Source organism: Orussus abietinus, unplaced genomic scaffold (assembly GCF_000612105.2).
Source record: "Orussus abietinus isolate OABI.00-Male unplaced genomic scaffold, Oabi_2.0 scaffold711, whole genome shotgun sequence".
NCBI classification, from domain to species: Eukaryota; Metazoa; Arthropoda; class Insecta; order Hymenoptera; family Orussidae; genus Orussus; species Orussus abietinus.
This window is the reverse complement of record NW_019394852.1, coordinates 3,506-28,192: the sequence shown is the minus strand read 5'-3', so window position 1 is coordinate 28,192 and position 24,687 is coordinate 3,506. Positions and strand designations below refer to the sequence as shown.

Here is a 24,687-nt window from a genome sequence, read left to right as displayed (position 1 = left end):
CCCGTATATCCATCCACCGATTACCCTCCCGCGCGTTCCGATTGGCCCGCGAGAGCGGAACTGGCCAATCGGAGGGCGGACTTTCCGCTGGAGCGGCGGGAAGAGGCGCGAGACGGGAGGACTTTCCCCTGGGCCGGCCGCGCCGGCCAATCGGGCCGCGGGCTCGCCCGAGCGGCGCGCGCAGGATCCGGCCCCCCACCCCTACCCAGCACGCAGACGACGCGACGGCCCAGAGTTTCCGGCGCTTCCGGCGGCGACCGTCAGTCCACCGGCGCGCTCCCACCGGCCTGCGGCGTCTACCTGCGGCACGGCGGCACATCGGCGCCCTCGGGGTAAGTTTCACGCCGACGCTAAGTACCGGAGCGAGTGCGAGAGTCGCGCACGTGCGCGGGTGGGAGAGAGAGAGGTACCGGGGCCCGAGGAATGCGCGCGGCACGGGGGAGAGAGAGAGACGGAGCGACGACCGACTGCCAGTTAGGCCCTCGGGCTCCGCGGACGGGGAGCGGACCTCGCCGATCGCTCCTCGACAACGTGTTGCAAACTTGCCGGAATACTTCCAGTGGTTGCCATGACATTGTCGGGGATGGACGCGGAGGGAGACGCTCCCGGGAAGTTATTGTCGCGTCCCTTGGCGCCCGGCGCCGGACGCGGCTCGGAATGGTCGCGAGGTGTGGTAAATCTTTAACTAATTACCTGCCCGTGAGTGCGCATTCGTTATCCCCTGCCTCGCGTTCCGGCCACTGGCCCTTATCCCTTCATCGATTCGGCCGCACTCCACCGAAGATACGCGGTTAAATTAGTCTCGTCCACTTCTTTCCCGGTCAATATCTTATCCCCGGAAAAGAACAAGCCTCGCTACGTACGGGATCGCTCCGAATTCACCTCGAAAACGTGATTTACATCCTGTATTTTGTTTCTACGGGGAAAGAGTATCGAAATCGTATCACGGAGACAAGGACACGAGTCCTTGATATATCTCCTTGTATGATCTGAGAGTAGCTTATCCTTCCAATTTTATTTAATGATCAATATTTTATCGCCAATTCAATTCCACGATCGATTAGCATTTACTATCGAGAATTTATAACGTGCCTCCGAGAACGCTGTTTCATGTTTTCGTGGATGTGATTGTAAATGCTTGTAATCGATACCCGGTTTACTACCTTTTAGTCCTTATTTACGACCTACCTTATTTACAAATAACATCTACCGAATGAATTCAATGGAGAGGTTATCCCTTTTGGGGGAGGGGAATTTACTTCATTCCTTATTTGTCGTCGGGAAGAGTCGTTGGAATATCTTTGACGTGTGGTCAATGTGACATCGTCGGGTCGGCTACCGTTTGCCGCGGGGATGTCGGTGTATTGCCCTCCGATACACGTGTTCGGCCGCAAGAGTGCGCTCACCTTTGCCGCTCGGTTGCCGCTCGATTGCCGTTCACTTGTCGCGGTATTGGCGAAGCCTTGCTGCCCGGTTAGGCGGGTTCTTGTCATGACAGGTGCACTCCCGGACGCTGGTCGCGGGGCACGACCGTTGTTGCACGTGATGCGTCTTCGGTGTTGCTCGGCTTTGCCGCTCGGATGCCCTCGTTTTGCCCCGAAGCGGAGGCGTGCGCGAGCTTGCCGACGCATTGCTCCCCGGTTGTCGACACTTGTCACGACGCCACGTGGCTGATGTTTCACGGGAATTTCGACCACTTGGCACGGTTTCGAAAATTCTGCAATAGGTGAAAGGGATATTTAAGATGAAGGGAAACCATCTCAAATCAGGCGATTCGAATAAGACACTTTTTTTTAAGGGTGTCGATAGAATTGTCTGAAAGTTTTACACGTTTTTGAAAAAAATGATCAGAACAATTGGCACGGTTTCGAAGATTCTGCAATAGGTGAAAAGCATTTAAGATGAAGGGGAACCATCTCTTATCAGGCGATTCAAATAACACTCTTTTTTTAAGGGTGTGGATAGAATTGTCTGAAAGTTTTACACATGACTTGTGAACACTTAGAAATTATCCTGGCACTTTCAATATTTAGATTCTTTAAAAAAATTTTTAACTTAGCCCAGACCAGAGCCAAAACGGCGTCGAGCGCTCATATTTCGATCGATATCTAATTATGGAAGGCTCTAATATAAGAAACGAAAAGATCAGAACAATTGGCACGCTTTCGAAGATTCTGCAATAGGTGAAAAGCATTTCAGATGAAGGAAAACCATCTCAAATCAGGCGATTCGAATATAACATTTTTTTCTTTTAAGGGTATTGGGTAGAACTGTCTGAAACTTTGACACATGACTCGTGAGCACCTAGGAATTGTCCTGACACTTTCAATATTTGGATTTGTGAAACAAATTTTTTAACTGAGCCCAGAGCAGATCCGAAATAGCGTCGAGCTCTCATATTTCGATCGATATCCAATTATCGAAGGCTCTAATATGAGAAACGAAAGGGTCAGGACAATTGTACGTCAATTTAGAACACTTTGATAATCGAGAAACTCGCATTTGAACGGGGTAAAGGCAAAAAAGACACGTTTTTTTTTTAAAGGTATTGGATAGAACCGTCTAAAAGTTTTACACGTGACTCGTGAGCACCTAGGAATTATCCTGGCACTTTCAATATTTGGATTTGTGAAACAAGTTCTTTAACTTAGCTCAGAACAAAACCGAAATAGGCGTTGAGCTCTCATATTTCGATCGATATCCAATTATTGAAGGCTCTAATATGAGAAACGAAAGGGTCAGGACAATTGTACGACAGTTTGTTTAAAACAGAACCTTGTCACGACGCCACGTGGCTGATGTTTCACGGGAATTTTGACCACTTGGCACGGTTTCGAAGATTCTGCAATAGATGAAAAGCATATTTAAGATGAAGTGAAACCCACCTCGAATCAGGCGATTCGAATAAGACACTTTTTTATAAGAGTATTGGATAAAACCGTCTGAAAGTTTGACACGTGACTAGTTAACACTTCAGAATTATCTTGACACTTTCAACATTTAGATTTTTGAAATAAATTTTTTAACTTAGCCAAGAGCAGAACCGAAATAGCGTCGAGCTCTCATATTTCGATCGATATCCAATTATTGAAGGCTTTAATATGAGAAATGAAAGGATCAGGACAATTGTACGACAATTTAAAACACTGAAGAAATTAAGAGAACCTGTTGTCAATATTTGCATTTGTCATTTGGGGTAGATTATTGTTCTATACGAATTTTGTACACAGGGCGCGGTTTTTAATCGCGTAAATATACAAGAAGTACAATTAAGTATGTTTATGGTGTTCTTTAAATATATATAATTAATAATTATTCATGAAGAAGTGAAACAAAAACGCGTTACGAACATTCTTAGTTATACTTGGAAGCAGATTTACTTTTTGTACCAATTTCACACAGGTGGATTTTAAATTGTGTAAATTTGCAACATGGATATTTAAGTAAATTCTTAAGTAAATGTAATTAATTCGTCACGAGGAAACGAGAAAGAATGCGTTATGCTATTGATATGTGGTCTCATTTGGAGCAGAGTAAAGTTTTACACGAATTTCGCACACGTGGCGTGGATTTTGAGATCGTGTAAATATGTGTAAAGCATGTTTAAGTATACTATTAACGCATTCTAAGGAACAGCAATTTTTTTTCTTTTTCTCTGCCGCGAAGGAACTCAGGATATTTGTAGAGTTCTCGTTTGGAGCAACTTCTGACACGGAGTAATACACGAGTACCTGATTTATGTTATTATTTTTTATAATTTTAATTCCCTTTCTGTGTACCAATGTGAAATAATTTGAAACAGACAAATTCGTATCCGTGCGTGCAAATACATGACGTAGTAACAGCTGATCTCGCGTTAATCGTACCAACGATCGACATCTTCCCGTGTCTGATCGCTCCGTCCTTTTCCACTTGCTCCATCTGTCTAATTAAATATCCCGCTTAGTTGCATCTGTCGAATGAATCGGCCGATTCGATTGAAAGTACTCATTTGAATAATTATTAAAATGCCAAACTTAATGCCTTGTCCAGCATCTTCCTTCTGGAGGAAGCCTATAGACAAATAGACTGACCTTACTGACAGTTGTATCCTTACATTCCATTATTATTATTATTGAACTAATTAAATGATTATCAACCTGCCAATCGAAATGCTGTCGAATGTATGAGAAAAATCACAAGCCTTATAGATATGGAGGACACATGTGTTAGTGAGGGTGTCCGGAAGAGGTTAGGTTAGGTTAGGTTAGGTTAGGTTAGGTATCTTCCATATTTAAACTTTTCCCTCAATATGTACAACACAATTGTAGAATATATCAAAGGACTCCTTAGGCCTATAAAAAACTTCGTCAAATACATTCTTGTTTCTTTCTTGAATTGAAAAAATAATTCAAACCGTTTTTTAGTTTTTTCAATAAAAAATAGAAATCAACTATTTTAGACAAATATGCGCCGCTCAGTGCACACATTGATTAACTCCATAAAACAAAAAGTTGAGAAATGCGATGACGTAATGTAGATTCTTTTTAGAATACATAAATACAGTTATAGTTTTCATCTAACGGTATATAAAATTAATAAGAAAGAATAGCCAAAAAATAATCGTCTGCATTTTATATAGACAAATGTTTTTGCAGGTATTAAATTTCCTCCCCTATTCCTGTATGCCAAACCTTTTGTTCCGTTATGCTTTTGTAAATTTCGTGCCCATTTATCAGGATTACGACTTCATTTCCTCCCAATCGATGTGTTTGTTGGGGAATTTGTACCGTTGCAATCGGATGAATCCGAGAAACACGATAAACGTCTTCTTGCACCAGACTTTCTGCTGATAAATCCTATTGAAGAATCATCCCTGCTTTCCACATCCACATTATTATTAGTTTCACTCATCTTGATTATAACGGTATAATATTTAGTTCTTTAAAAACAATCAGGGAGTAATGTTGAAAAGACCAAAAAATATGTAGTCCGTGTAATATTGGTGAAGTATACGGTAACATTCAGCGTGAGAGATCACCGTTATACTAACTACCGTCTGCATTGTGCTTCTTTCTATCTGTTTGCTGATGCGATTTTATTACTCATATTGTTGAAAGGGGGAAAGCATCTTCGGCTGTTTAAAAAAAAAAGCGTCGATGTACGGCCGCAACGGATAATCCAATAATACTATACTGCCAGGTATTCGTCTACGATTTACATTAGAGTATGGAGTTAATCAAAATGACTTCTGAAATAAATTACTTATTATTCAATGCCTAAAAAATGTTTGCCGTTTAATGGTGTTAATCTCTATTAATCAGGAAAAATATTATAAATATAAAAAGTTATGACTATACCAAGTGCTTTGACACCTAAATTTAAGATTTTTCAAAAAGTGGAGTTAGTCGATGTGTGCACTGAGCGGCTCATATGTTAGTACCTTCGTTTTGTTAAATACTCCAATCAGATTTTATTGCCAAATTGTACATTTTGTCCCACATGATACAAGTACATCTATTCTAAAAATGATATTATCACTTAAAATCATGTGTCTATGATAGTAGAATATATTGGAGCATTTCGTTGTGAAAAAACAATGCCTCAAAATGAATACATTGAAAAAAAAAAAGAAAAACCTTCACGTGTTCGTTATCGTTCACCCTATTGCTTATATTTCTGATATCGTTTATATTATAAGGCTCGTAATTCACACGCATCGTACTTCCGGAAAAGGTTAAAGACGAAAGATAATAATCTGTCTAATCTCCGGACACATGATATATAAAACTAAACTATAGCAACAATGTCGTCTCCATTTCTATGAGCTTTGTGAATTAAATACCTTGTCCAAATTCTTTCATAAAAAGATTTGGGCAGATAGACAAATCTAATGGCCTTTATGGATATTTTGCGTAACAGTAATCATAAGCATGACAGAATTGATCAATTAAATGTCGAGATAGGACGCCATATTAAATTTTCTAGAATTGGATTAGACAGTTCTTATCGTGTACTTACGGTTATTATTACGCGAGGTTTGGGTTAAGTCCTAAAAGGCCTTTGCGGAAAATGTAATATGACGTCAGTGTTTGGTAATTTGATTGGTCAGCATTGTATATTTAGGCCTGCGAATACTGTTATCCGAGGTATCTGAGAACGCTTTAAGGTGATACGAAAGTGTGATATGTACGTACCAAAATGTCAATTTATTTATAAAACTTTTCTCCAAACTGGGTGCACCGAATTATCTGAAACTTTAATACGTGATTATGGAGGCTCTAAGGAAGAACGCGGTGCTGGTGAAATTTCATTTTTCGATAAAATTGTTACATTTGTCTCGGACAAGAACCAAAGAAAGATATATTTTCTTTTTTTTTTTCGAAAAATGAAATTTCACGGGCAGCGCGTTCTTCCTTAGAGCCTTTGTAATAACCTGTTGAAGTTTGAGATAATTCGGTGCACCCAATTTGGAGAAAAGTTTTATAAATATTTTGATTTATAGTTATGTATATATATATCACACTTTCATATTACCTTTAGGTGATGTGAAAGTGGCGTCGAAGAGGTTTTGTTTATAAAACTTTTCTCCCAACTCGGTTTACCGAATAGCTTGAAATTTTACAACGTGAATAGGGAGACTATAAGGAAGGTCCTGTAACTCATGAAATTTCAATTCTTTTCAAATTTGTTTATAGGTATTTTAAAAACTGTTTATAAAAAATGAAATTTCGCGAGTTTCAGGACCTACCTTAGGGTCTCCATATTCACGTTTTAAAGTATGAAACGATTTGAGACACCCAGTTCTATGAAAAGTTTCATGAACGATTGAGCTTTCGGATGCCACTTTCACATCCCCTTAGCTGATACAATTGAATTGTTAGCGTCTTCTCGAATATCTCGCCTAACTGTTAGCAAGTTACTGTAAGCATTACGGTAAGTGGTGGTCAATAAATTGCCGAAATAGGACGCCATATTAAGATGATAGAAAAGTTTCTAAGACATTTGATCGACGTCGATAAATTAAAATTCATATATATAAATAAATAAATTCATATATATAAATAAATTCGTATATATAAATTCATATATCCTTTTTGGTGGGAACGCCATTTTGAATACTCAGGAGGGAACGTAAGCTGGCGCGTCTCGTTACCGACATTTATATTTATGTTCAAGACTTTTACAGCCTACGTTGAGAATTATACGAACTGAAACGTTCCATATGCCGTTTCAGTAAAGTCATGATGAAGAAATCGACGTAAAACCGTCGAAATCTCGTGAATTCATTATTCTAACGACTGTTTAGGACCAACGTCGCCATCTGTGACGTTTAGCTGCAACTAAGTTTTTTCTCTAAATACACGTGTTAGCCCCGAGACAAGCCAGCATTCTCTTACAATCGTCGGTGAAAGTGTTTTCCATATTTTGCCATCTCACTCTATAATATTTCATTTCTATGGTATTTTAAATTGTTCGAGCTAGGTCCTGAAACTTTTTATTTTCGATTCTAAGCCTCCAGGAAGCGTTAAACATCGAAATCGTGCCCGGACCACGCCATGTTGGTTCTAGTCCATGATAAATAAATAAATTTTTTATGAAAAATGAAATTTCATGAGTTTTAGGACCTACTTTAGGGCCTCCATATTCTCGTGGTAAAATTTCAAACGAATCGGTATCCCCAATTCGAAGATTATTTTCTCCAACGATTTGACTTTTCAGATATATATAGGCTGACTCTTTCATATCATCTTAAATTCTCTTATATCTGTCTGACAATTCTTCCTGTTATGCTTACGCTTACGGTTACTGTCACGCGAGGTATCTGTGAACGTATCTGCGTTTGATTTCGACCGGCAAATTAAATGATTACCTGATTAGCTATTGTCTTTAGGTATTCTTTAGGTATAGGTTGTCTTTAGGTATTCTTTAGGTATAGGTTGTCTTTAGGTATTCTTTAGATATAGGTTGTCTTTAGGTATCCTTTAGGTATTTCATAGGTATAGGTTCTCTTTAGGTATTCTTTAGGTATAGGTTGTCTTTAGGTATCCTTTAGGTATAAGTTGTCTTTAGGTATTTCATAGGTATAGGTTCTCTTTAGGTATTCGTTATGTATGGGTTCTCTATTTAGGTATTCTTTAGGTATAGGTTGTCTTTAGGTATCCTTTAGGTATAAGTTGTCTTTAGGTATTTCATAGGTATAGGTTCTCTTTAGGTATTCGTTATGTATGGGTTCTCTATAGGTATTCTTTAGGTATAGGTTGTCTTTAGATATTCTTTAGGTTCTCTTATGTATTCTTTAAGTATAGGTTTTCTCATGTATTCTTTAGGTATATGTTCTATTATGTTTTCTTTATATATAGGTTGTCTTTAGGTATTCTTTAGGTATAGGTTCTCTTTAGGTATTCTTTAGGTATAGGTTGTCTTTAAGTATTCTTTAGGTATAGGTTCTCTTATGTATTCTTTAGGTATATGTTGTCTTTAGGTATTTTTTAGGTATAGGTTGTCTTTAGGTATTTTTTAGATATAGGTTGTCTTTAGATATCTTTTAGGTATAAGTTGTCTTTAGGTATTTTATAGGTATAAATTCTCTTTAGGTATTCTTTAGGTATAGAATGTCTAGGTATAGAATTAGGTATTCTGAAGTGTATGGGCAACATTTGAAGTAAATGAAATACGTAGCGAGAGAGTGAATGACGCGACAACAGCTGATTCCGCCCGTTGACAAGTATACTCATCCCCGGCTTGTTGACAACGGATGACCTGACAGTCCATCCGTCAGCTGACAACGGTCGTGACAAGACGCGGTGCCAACGGTGACAGTGAACCCAACCAACGGGATTATCACTTATCGCGCGTGTTACGCGTACACATGGACGAGAAACGACAATCTCGGGACGAGCACGTGTAAAGAGGAGCCCCTCCGATCCGTCGTACGTCGAATCGACGATAATCATCGACGACCATCGATCACACGTTTAATGACCGGCGAATTTTCCTCCGAATTATGCAACGCCGAATTCCAATTAAACAGCTAAATGTCCAGGGAATTATCAAAGTACACCACCACGTCATCTCCGGCTCTTATCCCCGAATGACCTGTAAAGAGTTTCCCCGCAAGTAGTTGTCACTTTAAATTTAGAAAAAAAGCGCGATTAATTTGGGAAAATATTCTTATTGTAATCCAAAGTACGAATACGGAGGTTAAGCGTAAAACGTGGTATCGCTTAAATGCATAACTTGATCCTTTTGGCACGTGATCATCTTTTTCACAATATTTTTCAGTTCAGNCTTTTTAGAATAAAGCGTGATTAATTTGGGAAAATATTTTTATTTCAATTCAAAGTACAAATGCGGAAGTTAAATGTAAAACGTGATATCGCTTAAATGCACGACTTGATCCTTCTGGTACGTGATCATCTTTTTCACGAAGTTTTCAGTTTACCTAGTTCTTTTTAGAAAAAAGCGTGATTAATTTGGGAAAATATTCTTATTTCAATCCAAAGTACAAATGCGGAAGTTAAATGTGAAACGTGGTGTCGCTTAAATGCCCGACTTGATCCTTCTGGCACGTGATCATCTTTTTCACGAAATTTTCTGTTCAGCTAAGTTCTTTTTAGAAAAAAGCGTGAATAATTTGGGGAAATATTCTTATTTTAATCCAAAATATAAATGCGGAGGTTAAATGTGAAACATGGTATCGCTTAAATGCCCGACTTGATCCTTCTGGCACGTGCTCATCTTTTTCGCGATGTTTTTCATAAATTTGTTGTACATACGTCGTCATACATACGTATCGATTTTTTCAATTTTATATTGTTCCATTTTTACGAACCCCCCTAACCCTCAGCTGTCATCTGTCAAGTACTCACGTTCAAACTTTGACAATTCAGAAAGATGTGAAATTTAAAATGACACCTACTTTTAGAAATCTCAATACATATAATAATTAACCGAGGATTCTAAGGTAAGATAAGCTTTTTATTGCAAGCACACGTTCTTCGCGAGAAACAGCTGTCAGTTGACGGAATAGATTGTTTATGACAGTCCCAACCGTTGCTAGGAGACTAATATAGGAGAAGCGTGTATAGGTGCGCCGTGTACTAAAATATTACCTTAAAAATACAAACGTTAGTATAAAAAAAAAACTGGTAGGCCACTAAAAATATACTAATTAAGGTGTTATGAAAATGTCATATATACGTATTAAAAAGTCAAAAAGAGAGGGTTTTTTTCATTAAAATTTGGAAGGCCTGGGTCACGTGAGATTTTTCGAAAGTCATTTGATCTGTCTTTGGTACGTATATATGACACTTTCGTATCGCCTGAAATACACAGGAGAGATTTTCATACAGTGGAGAGGGTGTTTTTCCCCGATTTTCAGAAAGCCTGGTTAACGTGAGATTTTTCGAAAGATATTTTATCTGTTTTGAAGATTGACAAAAATGACTCGAGGTAACGAGAAAAGGACGAAAAGGCGGCGGGTCATTAGCTCGGGACAATCTCGCCGAGGACTCGTCGGATTTCGATGAGCGTGCATCTTGCATGCATTCTTTTCGCTCCCACGGGGCCCCCGGGGGGGAGAGGGGAATCTTTTTTACATATCGACAGAGCGGGGTCGCCGGGGTTGAGTTACGATCCTTTGTCAATGATTTTACTTTGGGAGGACCCGCTCGGGTCGGCTCGTAAAGTGACGAAGTAGTCCCGGCACACCCTTTCCTCTTTGAGAGTAAATTTTCGACGCCATTACCGCCGCGCCGGAAAAAACGTCGCCTCCTTTTCTCGGCTCCCTTTATCTCCTTTCCCTCCGAATCCCGGCGTACGCTCATTCATCGAAATCTCGCGTTCCTTAGATGACGCTGAAATCCGCCCTTCCTGAAGCGAGATTGATTATACCCTGTTCACGAAAAAAGGAAAGTACTGCTGCACCGAAAAATCAAAGATGTGCATGTCTGGTAACATATATATATATACCCTCGAGGTCCCCAATTTAGATATCAAAATTTTGGAAAGGTGTGGAGGTCTGATAAACTCACGAGGAAGGTATCCCAGGTGCGCTTGTATACTGTAGTATGTATACTGTAGCTTGTATACTGTAACATATATATACCCTGGGTGTCCCCAATTTAGATATCAAAATTTTGAGAAGGTATGTGGGACGGTGATGGAGATGGTGATGGAAGCTGATGGAGAAGTTTCACTGAATTTCTGAGATTACGGTTGCTGCAACCGACCCGACCAACCAAATTAACCAAATTAAAATGAAAATGTCTATAAAAGATGTTTTCAAATGAAATTTCATGGGTGAGAGAATCTTTCTTAATATCTCCATATGTAGGTGAGAAAATGTTAAATGATACGGCTCGCTCAATTTGGAGAAATCGCCAAATTTCGGGAGGTCACGTGTCAGCGAATATTAATCCACGGTTAACCTAATTTCTGTCGGTGCAACACACACTTCACTAATCGGAGATTAACGAATCATGGTTAGATAATTATAGTTAAGAAGTTTCACTGAATTTCTGAGATTAAGGTTGCTGCAACCGACTCGACCAACCAAATTAACCAAATTAAAATGAAAATGTTTATAAAAGATGTTTTCAAATGAAATTTCATGGATGGGAGAACCTTTCTTAATATTTCCATGTTTAGGTGGGAAGATTTCAAATGATACGACACTCTCGGTTTGGAGAAATCGCCAAATTTCGAGAGGTCACGTGACAGCGAATATTAATCCACGGTTAACCTAATTTCTGTCGGTGCAACGCAAACTTCACTAATCGGAGATTAACGAATCATGGTTACATAATCATAGTTAAGAAGTTCCACTGAATTTCTGAGATTAAGATTGCTGCAACCGACCCGACCAACCAAATTAACCAAATTAAAATGAAAATGTTTATAAAAAATGTTTTTAAATGAAATTTTATGGATGGGAGAATCTCTCTTAATATCTCCATAATCAGGTGAGAAAATGTCAAATGATACGGCTCGCTCAATTTGGAGAAATCGCCAAATTTCGGGAGGTCATGTGTCAGCGAATATTAAACCTCGGTTAGCCTAATTTCTGTCGGTGCCACACAAACTTCCCTAATCGGGGATTAACGAATCATGGTTACATAATCATAGTTAAGAAGTTCCACCGAATTTCTGAGATTAAACCGGCCCGATATAAAGCAAGCAACGCAATCGGTAAAGTATAGGGAGATTTGAAAATAAATAGACTAGAAGGAAGGAGGGAAAAGAGAGGAAAGCAGAAGCGGCGCGGCCGTTCCGGGCGATTCCCACGACGAGGTTTTCCCTCGGGCGATGGTTCGTAGGAGGGAACGTGAGGGCGAACCCTGAGAAAAATTCTCAGAAAGATCATCCGAAGGTGCATTCCTCCGAAAAGTTGACTCTCCGCTCTGGGGCGACGAATCCCTCGTCCTGACCGCCGTTCCTCGGGGCTCCTCTCACGTTTCTCGCCCATTTCTCTCCTCGTCCCTCCGTTTTAAGGTTAAGTGAAACCCCCCCTCAAATCAGTCGATTCGAATAAGACACTATTTTTTTAAGGTGATGCGAAAGTGGCGTGAAACAATTCTCATTCATGAAACTTTTCTCCAAACTGGATGTACAATGGCGGACACGAATGCCTCCCCTGCAGATACGGCATCGCCTATGCAGGATGGGAGGGCATTGATGTCTCCCACTATACCGAATCGATTCAAACTTGACAATACAAATGTGGAGGTTATAAGGTAGGTCTTGAAACTCGTGAAATTTCAATTTTTCTTTTTTTTAATTTGTTTATACACATTTTCAAAATATTTCATGCAAATGAAATTTCCTGAGGTTTAGGACGTACCTTAGAATCACCTTGTTAATGAGGTAATGTTTGAAACGATTCGGTGCATCCAGTTCGGAGAAAAGTTTCATGAACAATTGACACTTCCGATGTCACTTTCGCCTCCCCTTAAGGAGATGTGAAAGTGGCATCCGAAAGCTCAATCGTTCATGAAACTTTTCATAGAACTGGGTGTCTCAAATCGTTTCATACTTTAAAACGTGAATATGGAGACCCTAAGGTAGGTCCTGAAACTCGCGAAATTTCATTTTTTATAAACTATTCTCAAAATACCTATAAAGAAATTTGAAAAGAATTGAAATTTCATGAGTTTCAGGACCTTCCTTATAGTCTCCCTGTTCACGTTGTAAAGTTTCAAGCTATTCGGTAAACCGAGGTGGGAGAAAAGTTTCATAAACGAAACCTCTTCGACGCCACTTTCGCATCACCTTAAGGCCGTTCCCGGATTTTTCCGTCGGGCTCCGACGCGGCTCTCCTGCTCTTTCCCACGGGACTTCTCCGGGCGGCGTGTAGAGAACCGTGGAAACATCTGCTCCTTCCTAGAAGGTGCCTCCAAGATAACGCTACGTGGAAATCCTTGGCAGCCCTCCCATTTACATTTCACGTACGGTATTGCCTTTTCAAAACTGTCGGCGACTCCTGAAAGAAAAAACGGGAAAAACTCTCCGGCATTTGTATCCCTCCTTCGGATGGAAAAGATAAGGTCGACTCCTTCCCCCTCCCTTTTCTTCCCCGTTTTCTTGGAAACATCCCTCGAAGAGGAAGGATCCCAGGAAAGGTGAAGGAAGGAATTTCACACGCTTATTCGGGGGAAGTCAAAGAGAAGGCAGTTTTTCCATTTCCAGAGTTCTTTTCCTTGCAAACGATTCCAGAGGAACACACGATAAAGGGAAATCGATGCAAGAGTATTCTTCCTTTCCCGATTTTCTTCATTAATCCTTTACACGGAGAAAACAAAAAAAGATCAAGAAAAACACAATTGAGATTATCTTCTCGGGAGGTTATGGCAACCGGAGTAATTTAGTAAAGGAATAAAGTTTATATACTTTGAGTTGTATAGTTCATATACAAAGATTATATACTTTATATAAAGTGGTTGTGATAAGCACGGTAAAACAATTCGCTTTTTGTAGTTACCTTGACTAAACGTGGAGTAACTCTTATGCCCGGTTCCACCAACCTCGGTTAAATCACTGATTACTCAACCGTAGGTTAAAGTTAACGTCTAAGTTGATCGTGGGTTAAAAACGTAAAAAAACATTCAAGTAAAATACCTAATAAATTACCCATATTATAAAAAATAACCCAAATTAACATGCCGTTAAAATGTCAATATAATCCACGTTTTCCTCACGTTTGTGAATTTTTTCGGTTGAAGTCTACCTAAGGCTAAACGATCGAATTTGGTTGATTAATGTAAACTGCAGTTAATGGAAATTCCAATTCCTCGGCTAAAGAAGTTTCGGTTAAAAAAATGACCCGAACAAAAGTTACTCCCCGTCTCATTGCGCGGGATTTTCATATGAAAGATTTTCACGTATTTTAATTCCTACACCCGGAAACTTGAATTTCTCTGTCAGCGTCTGTGGGGCCGAGCCGAGTCGGGCTGCATCTTTGATGGCCCCTCTCTCTCAAGTGGTTCCACGTTTTCTCGGGCAAAAGTTTATTATAAAGGCTTGTTAAGGCCCGCTCCATGTGGACGTCGTCAGCGATTTCGTGGGGCCGCGATAAGGCCAATTTAAAGGACCGCGTTAATCATTTCCGAAGATATGTCCCCCTACCGAGTGGACGAGGCGGCCGCGTCCGTCACCGGACGCGCGTGCGAGAAGGACGCACTTATGGGGGCGCTGCGCGCGCGACAGAGACGCCGATACCTCCGAGTTCTTCCTCGGTCAGCGTTTTTCGGGAATTTTTCCTCCTACCGTCGCCCGTGGCGAAGACGGGCAACGCCGTATGTGGAATACGGAATGTAAAATCCGCTACACCGAGTCTCTTCCGAGTGTTGGACAGTCCTGCCCGGGAAATATACTCGCAAGGGGCTGTCACATTTTGCTGCACGACGTGCGTGTGTGTACGCATTCATGTGTGGAGTGCGTCTCGCATACACAGGAATGCGTGGGGATGCATTCCTGGTCGCGTCACGCTTTATCGTGAGAGGAAGCTGATAAAACGAGAAATTTAATCAAATCCACGGGGGAACCTCCTGTCAGGAACGCTCCTCGTCTATCGCCGGATTTCCAGATTTATTTTTCGAATTATGTTTCTACCCCGTTTATTTTTTTTTTTTTTTCTTTCTTTTTTTGTTCACCTTTGTTTTCGGCCCCTCTTTGGAGAGCCTGCTTTAACGCGGCATTGTCGGAGCTCGGACTCCTTTTTGAGACATCTTTTTATTTTCTTCTCGGCTGAAACCCTTCCGCAAAGTGGAGAGGTGAAAATACAGGTTTTTTTTTTTTTAATTCGCTTCACTTTTGTACCGTCCATTTCTTTTTTTTTTGTTTCTATTTATGCGTTTTGTGGTGCCTAACGGAGACGAATTTGATAAAAGAGGTGATCGAAATAAAATGTTCATGTATTTTCAAGTACAACGAGAAGAGCCCGATTTACATTTTCTTTTTGTAAACAAATAAATTCCACATTGAACACGTATGCGCTTTTTCATTAGTTTAAGTTAAGTAAGATATATACGATTTTTAATTCTGTGTACCTCAATAGTGTCCGATAACGGATATTCTTTCTCATTGGTGTTTTAGACTAAAGACGAAACATTTTATGTGGATTAAAGATGCCTTCCTTTAATTAATTTATTTACCGAATTATTTGTCAGACTGTTTACGAATGTTTGGCCAGAAATTTCTACGGCTCTTTTCCAAATTTCGAAAGCCCGCTTTTGGAACTCCGAGGTCGCCCTTATCGCCAAGACCGTACTATCTGGGCCGTGTAAAGAAATGTATTTATCTTGTTTTTTTTTTCTCTCGCTTAACATCTTATCCACCATTTCTGTCTCTTTCACCCTACGAGCTTTCGACCCGCCGACCATATCTACATCTCTGTCGCGCCCATTCATTCGTTGCTTCCCTTTTATGTCAACAGATTCGTTCACGATAGCGTCAAGAAAGTATTTTCTATTCTTACGTAAGCGCCACTCTGAATGAAAAACGTAAAATGTATGGTTCCTGTATTTCTCAATACTTTCAAGAAACATTAAGGCGATATTAAACGGACGTTATATTCGATATAAAAAATATATATATTTTATAAATGTATATATATCATTTTAAACTTCAGTATATGATTATAAAGGCCTTAAGGAAAAACCCTAAACTTGTGAAATTTAATTTTTCACAAAAATAATCTGATCTTGGTTCTAGTCTAGGATATATGAAAAAACTATTTTGTTGAAAATGAAATTTCACGAGCATCGCGTTCTTTCTTAGGGCCTTCATAATCACGTGCTGAAGTTTCAAATGATTCGGTGCATCCTGTTTGGAGTAAAGTTTCATAAATATTTTCACGTCTTGATATATAGAATGACCCTTTCATATCATCTTAAGACCCCCCAGAGTAACATTATTGATTAAAAATTACCTCAAGTTATCTTTAACGTTTTTATTAACCATTAAGCATTGTTGGTTTTAATTACGTTCTAATAACACATTCATCCAGTTTAGATAGTCCAGATAAATTAATTACGTACAGTAAAAATAAACATTCGCGTTAAGGTGAAGTGAAGCCCTTCTAAAATGAGTTTATTCGAGTTAGACACTTTTTTTAAGGGTATTGGATAGAACTGTCCGAAACTTTGACACATGACTCGTGAGCACCTAGGGATTGTTTTGACATTTTCAAAATTTGGATTTTAAAAACAAATTTTTTAAGAGCCCAGACCAGAGCAAAAATGACGTCGAGCTCTCACACTTCGATTGATATCCAATTATTGAAGGCTCTAATATGAGAAACTACAAGGGCAGGACAATTGCACAACAATTTAGAACACTCTGGTAATCGATAAACTCGCATTTGATCGGGATAAAGGCAAAAAAAATGCCTTATGCGCTTCTGTGCTAAAACGATAGTAACGCGAGGTCCCGGAGTGAAAATTTAGTTGACCCGGAAATCACAGATGGCGCAAGGGGTTCCTCTGCAGTCAATTAGAGCCTCAGAAATCACGAATCCAGGGGATTTCTGGAGTTTTACTTCGATTTTGTTATAATTACTGTACGAAAACGACAGATGGAGTATGCCATTTAGTACAATACTCAATATAATTCGACACAGCTGTTGATATAAAAACGAACGTCGGCACCTTAAGGTGAAGTGCAACCTGCCTCAAATCAGTCGATTTGAATACAACACATTTTCTAAGGTATTGGATAGAACTGTCCGAAACTTTGACACATGACTCGTGAGCACCTAGGGATTATCTTGACATTTTCAAAATTTGGATTTTAAAAACAAATTTTTTCACAGCTCAGAACAGAGCAAAAATGACGTCGAGCTCTCACATTTCGATTGATATCCAATTATTGAAGGCTCTAATATGAGAAACTAAAGTGTCTGGACAATTGTACGACAATTTAGAACAGTCTGGTAATCGATAAACTCGCATTTGAACGGGATAAGGGCAAAAAAACTGTTTTATGCGCTTCTATGCTAAAACGATGAGAATACGAGGTCTCGGAGTGAAGATTTAATTAACCTGGAAATCACAGATATTGCAGTGGGTCCCTCTGCAGTCAATTAGGGCCTCAGAAACCACGAATCCAGGGGATTTCTGGAGTTTTACTTCGATTTCTTTATAATTACTGTACGAAAACGACAGATGGAGTATGCCATTTAGTACAATACTCAATATAATTCGACACAGCTGTCGATATAAAAACGAACGTCGATCAAGCTCCTCGACGCGTTTCACTTCACCTTAAAGGGAATTACGTGGTTTCGACATTGAAGGGAAATGGAATTCAAAACGTTTCCCGGTGTTGTTAGGAAATTCGAGGCCTGCAGGCTTTCTTAGTCAATGAATCACCGGGATTCCGGTTGCAGAGGACGACATCGCGCGGAAGACTACACACTAGGCTATTAGGGATTTCGGTGCACCGAAATGTCGTCGAACCCGTTCGGGGTTCCGTTTATCGGTGGTTCCTTCGGGCCCGAACTAAGTGTAACGACCCCGCGAAGGGGCCCGGTATTTACAAGATGTTCTCGAAGGCAACAATATGGCGGGCCCCGGTCTCCGTTGCTCCGAGGCAGGTGTCCGTGCAGATGTCGCGACTCCTCTCTCGCCCCTTCGTGCCTTCATGGCCGAGACTTCCGCGACTCCTCTATATACCTTTGCCGCAACCTTTTCGCAACCTTATAACACAAGATCCGTGACCCCCTTTCTTCGACGACTTAAAATCTTATTTACGCCCGCGGACTGCCTTTGGATCCCTTACCTTGTAAATAAATAAATGCATATTAAATTAACCAATAGAAATGGTTTGAGGTGAAGAGAAATAAGATGATTTAATATCTTATTCACGCGTGCGGACTTCCTTTGGGTCCCTTACCTTGTAAATAAGTAAATGCATATCACATTAACCAATAGAAATGGTTTGAGGTGAAGTGAAATAAGATGATTTAATATCTTATTCACGCGCGGACTTCCTTTGGGTCCCTTACCTTGTAAATAAATAAATGCATATTAAATTAACCAATACATGGTTTGAGGTGAAGTGAAATAAGATGATTTAATATCTTATTCACGCGCGGACTTCCTTTGGGTCCCTTACCTTGTAAATAAATAAATGCATATTAAATTAACCAATACATGGTTTGAGGTGAAGTGAAATAAGATGATTTAATATCTTATTCACGCGCGGACTTCCTTTGGGTCTTTTACCTTCTAAATAAATAAATACATATGAAATTAACCAATAAATGGTTTGAAGTAAAGTGAAACAAGATGATTTAATATCTTATTCACGCGTGCGGACTTTCTTAAATCCCTTACCTTGTAAATAAATAAATGTATATAAAATTAACCAATACATGGTTTGAGGTGAAGTGAAACACGACGATTTAATATCTTATTTACGCGCGCGGATTTCCTTTGGATCCCTTACCTTATAAATAAATAAATGCATATCAAATCAGTAGATAGTTATTTGAGAAAAAATTATTGTAAAACTCAACTCTAAAATGTTAACTGGTTAACATGGTTTGGCGGATGTTAACTCCGTTTTAATTCAAGAAATGCTTTCCGTTGTTTCTTACTTGTCGAAGTTTCCTGCTTCTATGGCGTTGTAACCTCCGTCGGAGATGCGGAGCATTTATAATTGGTATACAGGGTAATAAACAAAATTTACTTCTTTAATTCCTGTCTTCATTTTTTGCTTGATCAGAATATGTATATATGTAGTGTCGGGGAAGAAATCAAGATGGCGGAGAATTTCAGAACACTGCGCTATCTCAAGGCTGTATAAAATACGCCGTTAGTTTTGGGCTTTTAAATGCCATAAATGCGAATGTCAGTAGATAGTTATTTGAGAAAAAATTATTGTAAGACTTAACTCTAAAATGTTAACTGGTTAACATGGTTTGACGTATGTTAACTCCGTTTTAATTCAAGTAATGATTTCTGTTGTTTCTTACGTGTCGAAGTTTTCTGCTTCTATGGCGTTGTAACCTCCGTCGGAGATGCGGAGTATTTATAATTGGTATACAGGGTCTGGAGATTTCAACGTACGAAATAAGGGAGCGGGAACATATTTGGGACGCGAGGGGTCACATTGAAAGTCCGAGAATGTACCTTCGAGTGGAAATAAAAGGGTAAGGGAGACATTTTCATGCCGGATTTTGTAATACCAACAATTTCATGTCTCTTTCCGAAAACTTGTGTTCGAAAAGGACACGAAAATCCTTTTAGTTTCCTTTGAGTGGCGCTGCAATCGTTTAGTTGTCATGTCAATGTTACGTTGCACTGACGATTCCTAAAACTAAAAAATATTTCAGAACTTGGGCATTTTATTGGCTATTATGTCTCTCGTGTTCTTTGGAATGCAAGTATGTTTTTACAAAATAACTTTCCTCGCATAGTTTTAGTTTTCCTAAACTTAATATTTATTTCACACATTGATACTCGTACGATTTATTTAAGAGAGTTAAAATAATTATAATACGTAGAACTATATTTATCGCAAATGTTTGATATAAACCCATTAAACCACGACGAAACCATCATTAAATGTGAACTTAATATTTATGTATATATATATCTTTTTTTAATGTATACTCCGATAGAGTAAAGTGTTCCAAAGCATTTGTTTTTATTTCTTCACATATATATACATATATATAGTTTACACATTTTAATTGAGTTATTTAGTTCATGAATGTTTGATACAAAACTTTTTGTTACAATATATTTTAATATGAAATGATGCGTTAGAATATGGAAAATTATAATTGCGTTTCTAAATATTTATAAACTCAATTGAATTTCAATGTATTTACTTAGTATAAGATATGTGTAATGCTGATATATTCAATGATACTTACTTATAATGTGAAATGTATTTTGATTTGTCTTATCAGGTAGTGTCGAGATGTCGTGATGGCTGGGAGGCCTGGGCTTTCGGGCTCGGAGCTGGAACCCGACTCGGCATCTCCACCTCCGAAGAAGCGGAAACAGACTCTAACGAAAGAAGGTGCTTCCTCTGATAGTAAAGAACCAGAAGTTGAAAGTCTAGAAATCATTCAGCCAGATAAGCCAGATAAGCCAGAGTGTTCTTTGGAAACTGGCAGTTCTAGGTTACATGCAACGACAGCTATCGCTTCTGAAACACAATGCAAACAGTCGGTAACCATTGAAACTGAGCCGAGAGACAAACCAGAGCCCATAGGTGAAGAAAATATTAAGACGTCGCTTCTTCCAAGTGCTGGAACATCAACCGCAACTGAGGTCATGTCTCTTCGAATATGTCAGAATCCTTCTTCGGGGTCTTCGATTCAGGGAATTATTGCTGGAGGATCTGAGTCTACTGCGATAAGTCTTAGCGGAGAGGTTGTCGAAGGAGAGAGCACGAGTCAAGTTCAAAGTCCATTGGTGGGTGAACATGCCCATTACCAGGAACTGTCACTAATCGGAAACGGGGCCTATGGCACAGTTTACAAAGCAAAAGATCTTACCAGTGGTCAGGTCATTGCACTTAAGAAAGTGAGGGTCCCCTTAACGGAGGATGGTTTGCCAACGTCCACCCTGAGGGAGATTGCTGCTCTCAAACAGCTTGACCGATTCGAGCACCCCCATATAGTAAGGTCTTAAACAGTGGTTTACATACATTTTAATTAATTTAACATGTGTTATAATTCAATATCACTATTACATGCATGTCTTATACCGCATCATCTAAAATAATACGTTTTCAGTTGTCGACAGAGAAGAATAAATAATTATACGTATACTACTTGTCACTAGGTGAAGCTCTTGGATGTCTGCCAAGGCAACTACCTTCAGTTACCTTCCGGAGATGAGAGATCAGAGAGGATAGATCGAGGCTTAACCCTGTGGCTCGTCTTCGAACACGTGGAACAAGACCTGGCTTCTTACATGTCTGGTTATGCCCAAACAGGAATACCTCCACAAATCGTTCGGCAGATGTCAAAGGAGATTTTACTAGGTGTAGATTTTCTTCATACTCAGAGAATTGTACACAGGGACCTGAAACCTCAAAATCTCCTGGTGACGAAAGAGGGCAGAATCAAAATAGCCGATTTCGGCCTTGCGAAGACCTATGATTTCGAAATGAGGTTGACCTCCGTAGTAAGTATCAACCGCTTTCACCTTATATTAGACGCCCACTTGAGAAATACTTTTTCACAAATTAAAAATGTATATATTTTTAGGTTGTCACTTTGTGGTATCGAGCTCCAGAAGTTCTGTTAGGATGCCCTTATGCCACGCCAGTTGACATTTGGTCCGTTGGTTGCATTTTGGGTGAGTTGAACAGGCTCGAACCATTATTCCCAGGAACCAGCGAAGGTGACCAGCTCGATAGGATTTTCCAGTAAGTCTAGAAATAATAAAGCACATTTTGACTGATCTACAGGATATTCCAAGATTGTCAAAACACTATAACATATTGTTTATTTAGGCTGATTGGCACTCCTTCACACAGGGAGTGGCCTGAGAACGTCTCCCTTAGCTGGACAACGTTCCCTCGTAGACAGCCCAGGCGTCTGAGAACCATTTTACCGGATCTCGATGATAATGGGGTGGATCTGATAAAGAATATACTCATCTTCAATCCACACAATAGACTGACTGCTGCCCAAGCTCTCAGGCATCCATACTTCGCTGAAGATGACTCTCGATGATCACCCCTCGAATGTCTGATTCATCATTACGATTGAAATGGTTAATTCCGACCAGCGGAGTTAGTTTATTTATCTTCAACTGTAGACAGTATAAAAAGTGAAATGGCGTCGGTGATCTCTATATTAGGGATGTCATCAAACTGTTTCTGGATGATACTACTGCGAGACAAGAGCCAAAATAATAGCAGTTCGTGTAAGTTCCTTCCACCACCTCAGTTATTCCGTTATCCAAATAAGATGGTAAACCGCCGACCAATTAAGTCCTTATTTATCCGTGTTATAGTAATTAAAATCCAAAAAAGCGACTTTCTTTGTACAGTTATCATTGCTACAGCCGAGCAATTTCCTTAGGATCTCTCGATGATAATTTATTCTGCTTTGTTGAAATTTGAAAAGGAATTGAGGAGGAAAATGTTTGATCTCTGGAAGCAATAATTAATGTCTGTGACCAGTTATTAACTTTTGGCCCTAAACATCTCAAAGTAAATTGACAGATATTGAAAGGTAAACATTATCGACCGTTTACATTTCAATTAATTGAGTTTCTTGTTTCATTCTTTGTGCTAAATACTAAAAACTAATAGAACTACATAATTCATTTAATTGAAGTTGAAGTTTTTATAGAAACAATTTCTTCGCATTGTCCTTTCAAGTTTCAGCAGGATCTTTCTTATTTGTAAAAAATCTTTGACAGGCAGATGAAGGAAGGCCACATGGCTTATAAGGTGAATTGATACAAGTCATGCACTATATTGGAGACAATTTCATGCTCTTCGTTGATACATATCACTAATATTTTACACACTTTTCATTATATTTCCTAGCCCTTGAAGAATAACGAAAACGACACTCCTGTCGCATTTGAAGAGTGGTGAGGGAAAGTGTCAATGGAGTCGCATAGAAATAGAGGTGAAAAACTAATTTTTTCTTTCTAAATTAAGATATGTCCATTTGTAGAAAGCATTCTCGCGTGTCTAGATCTTAGTATTAACAAGGGGGAAAAATTTAATATTTAGATTAATATATTGGGACCTAAGAAAGTTTTTTGGATAATCTATTCCATAAGATAATTTTGCATCTCGATTCTAAAAAAAGACCATAGAATTTTTCATCTAAATATATTTATTAGAATAAATAGTATTACAAAAGAAAGAAGGTTTCTTATGCTAGGAGGTTTCTTAATTAAGAAAGACTAATTTTCACTATTTTTTATGCGATGTTATCGATACTTCTCCTTACCCCTACGTAGTTACAATTCTGGCCTCGATTAGTATCGAGAGCTCGATCAAACTAATGGTATTTAAAAGCGGTATTTGAAGTTAGTGTGTAGTGTTATTTTTCTTTACGTTGTAAGTGAAAAATCAAGAGTTTTGTACTTTTTGCAAATGTCCTAGATATGTTGTAGCCAAATAGAAGTCAGCTCTGATTCGCTCTGATTCAACGAAATCATCCTTAAGTGGGAATGGCACTTGATTGCTCTACTTTTCTTTATAATTTACACCAAACTTATGCTGGAATTTAAAATGATTATAACAGGTTAGAATTTGTCAAAAATTAATACATTTCATAACAATTCTACCGTCAAGTTTCTACGATCGGTCTACAATTAACATTCAATTTTAATTGTAATTTCAAGTAAAACAGCAATTCTCGTTCAAGGCATACACGTCAGAGAAACGTCAAAATTGACTGACAAATAGTAACAATGTAATGCAAAGCTTTAGTGTTAATTTAAAACGTATGATATTTTCAAGAAACCACCTACACGTAATAGTAGTACCGGTACATCTGCTTTCACTTAATGTTTACAATCAGTTTATATTCAATTCGGCAGAGGGACCATTCATCTCTAAATCATTATCATTTATCATTTCTTGATAATTTCTACTCAAAATTTATACCTCTAATAATTAATTTTTAAGTGGTAAATGAACTTTAAATGAATTAAATCTGATTTGCAAATTTAACTTGACAATATTCACGTTTACACGTAACTATAAGGTAGAGATAATGTTATCGATCAATTTTATATTTAAATTTGATTTTTAAGTGAAAGCAGCGGTACCTACTTCGAAGAGATATTTATATGTATATGTATGTGTATGTAAGTCAGAGAATTGTCAAAATGTGACAGCTCCTGTCTGAGTTGATAGCAAAGCTTAGGATTAATTTAAAATGTAGAATATAGTTTTCCATAAGACTGGGGTCTATATGACTCGTTATAGTACTGTCGGAAGGAATTAGAATCCTCCACAGAGAACCAGAGAAAACACTGCCATAATTTCTTGTACGTAAGTTAAGCTCTTCAAGAGTTAAGTGTACTTGTTACTTCGTTAGTCCTGTAATTTTATGTACTATATGAGCAACGTGTATAAACCTCGTCGAGATGTAAGCCTTATTTATACCCATCGGACTTAGAATGTAAGTATAGTAAGACAATCAGAAGACATAAGGCATCGTTAAGACTGTATAACTGCGAAATAAAGATTTTTATACTTTTGTAAGTA

The 24,687-nt window shown here is 38.8% G+C and overlaps 1 protein-coding gene across 2 annotated transcripts; it reads left to right on the top strand.

Moving 5' to 3' along the window:
• Positions 1-272: 272 nt before the first annotated feature.
• LOC105702473 (cyclin-dependent kinase 4) lies at positions 273-24,687 on the top strand. 2 transcript variants are annotated; one of them, XM_012430062.1, is made up of 5 exons: positions 273-332; positions 20,399-21,116; positions 21,282-21,626; positions 21,710-21,870; positions 21,958-24,687. In XM_012430062.1, exons 2-5 carry the CDS (start codon positions 20,418-20,420, stop codon positions 22,178-22,180), a joined length of 1,428 nt encoding a protein of 475 aa, XP_012285485.1. In that variant the 5' UTR covers positions 273-332; positions 20,399-20,417; the 3' UTR covers positions 22,181-24,687. The 2 variants fall into 2 exon arrangements, with proteins under 2 accessions (XP_012285485.1, XP_012285486.1); XM_012430063.1 differs by lacking the exon at positions 273-332 and adding an exon at positions 585-668.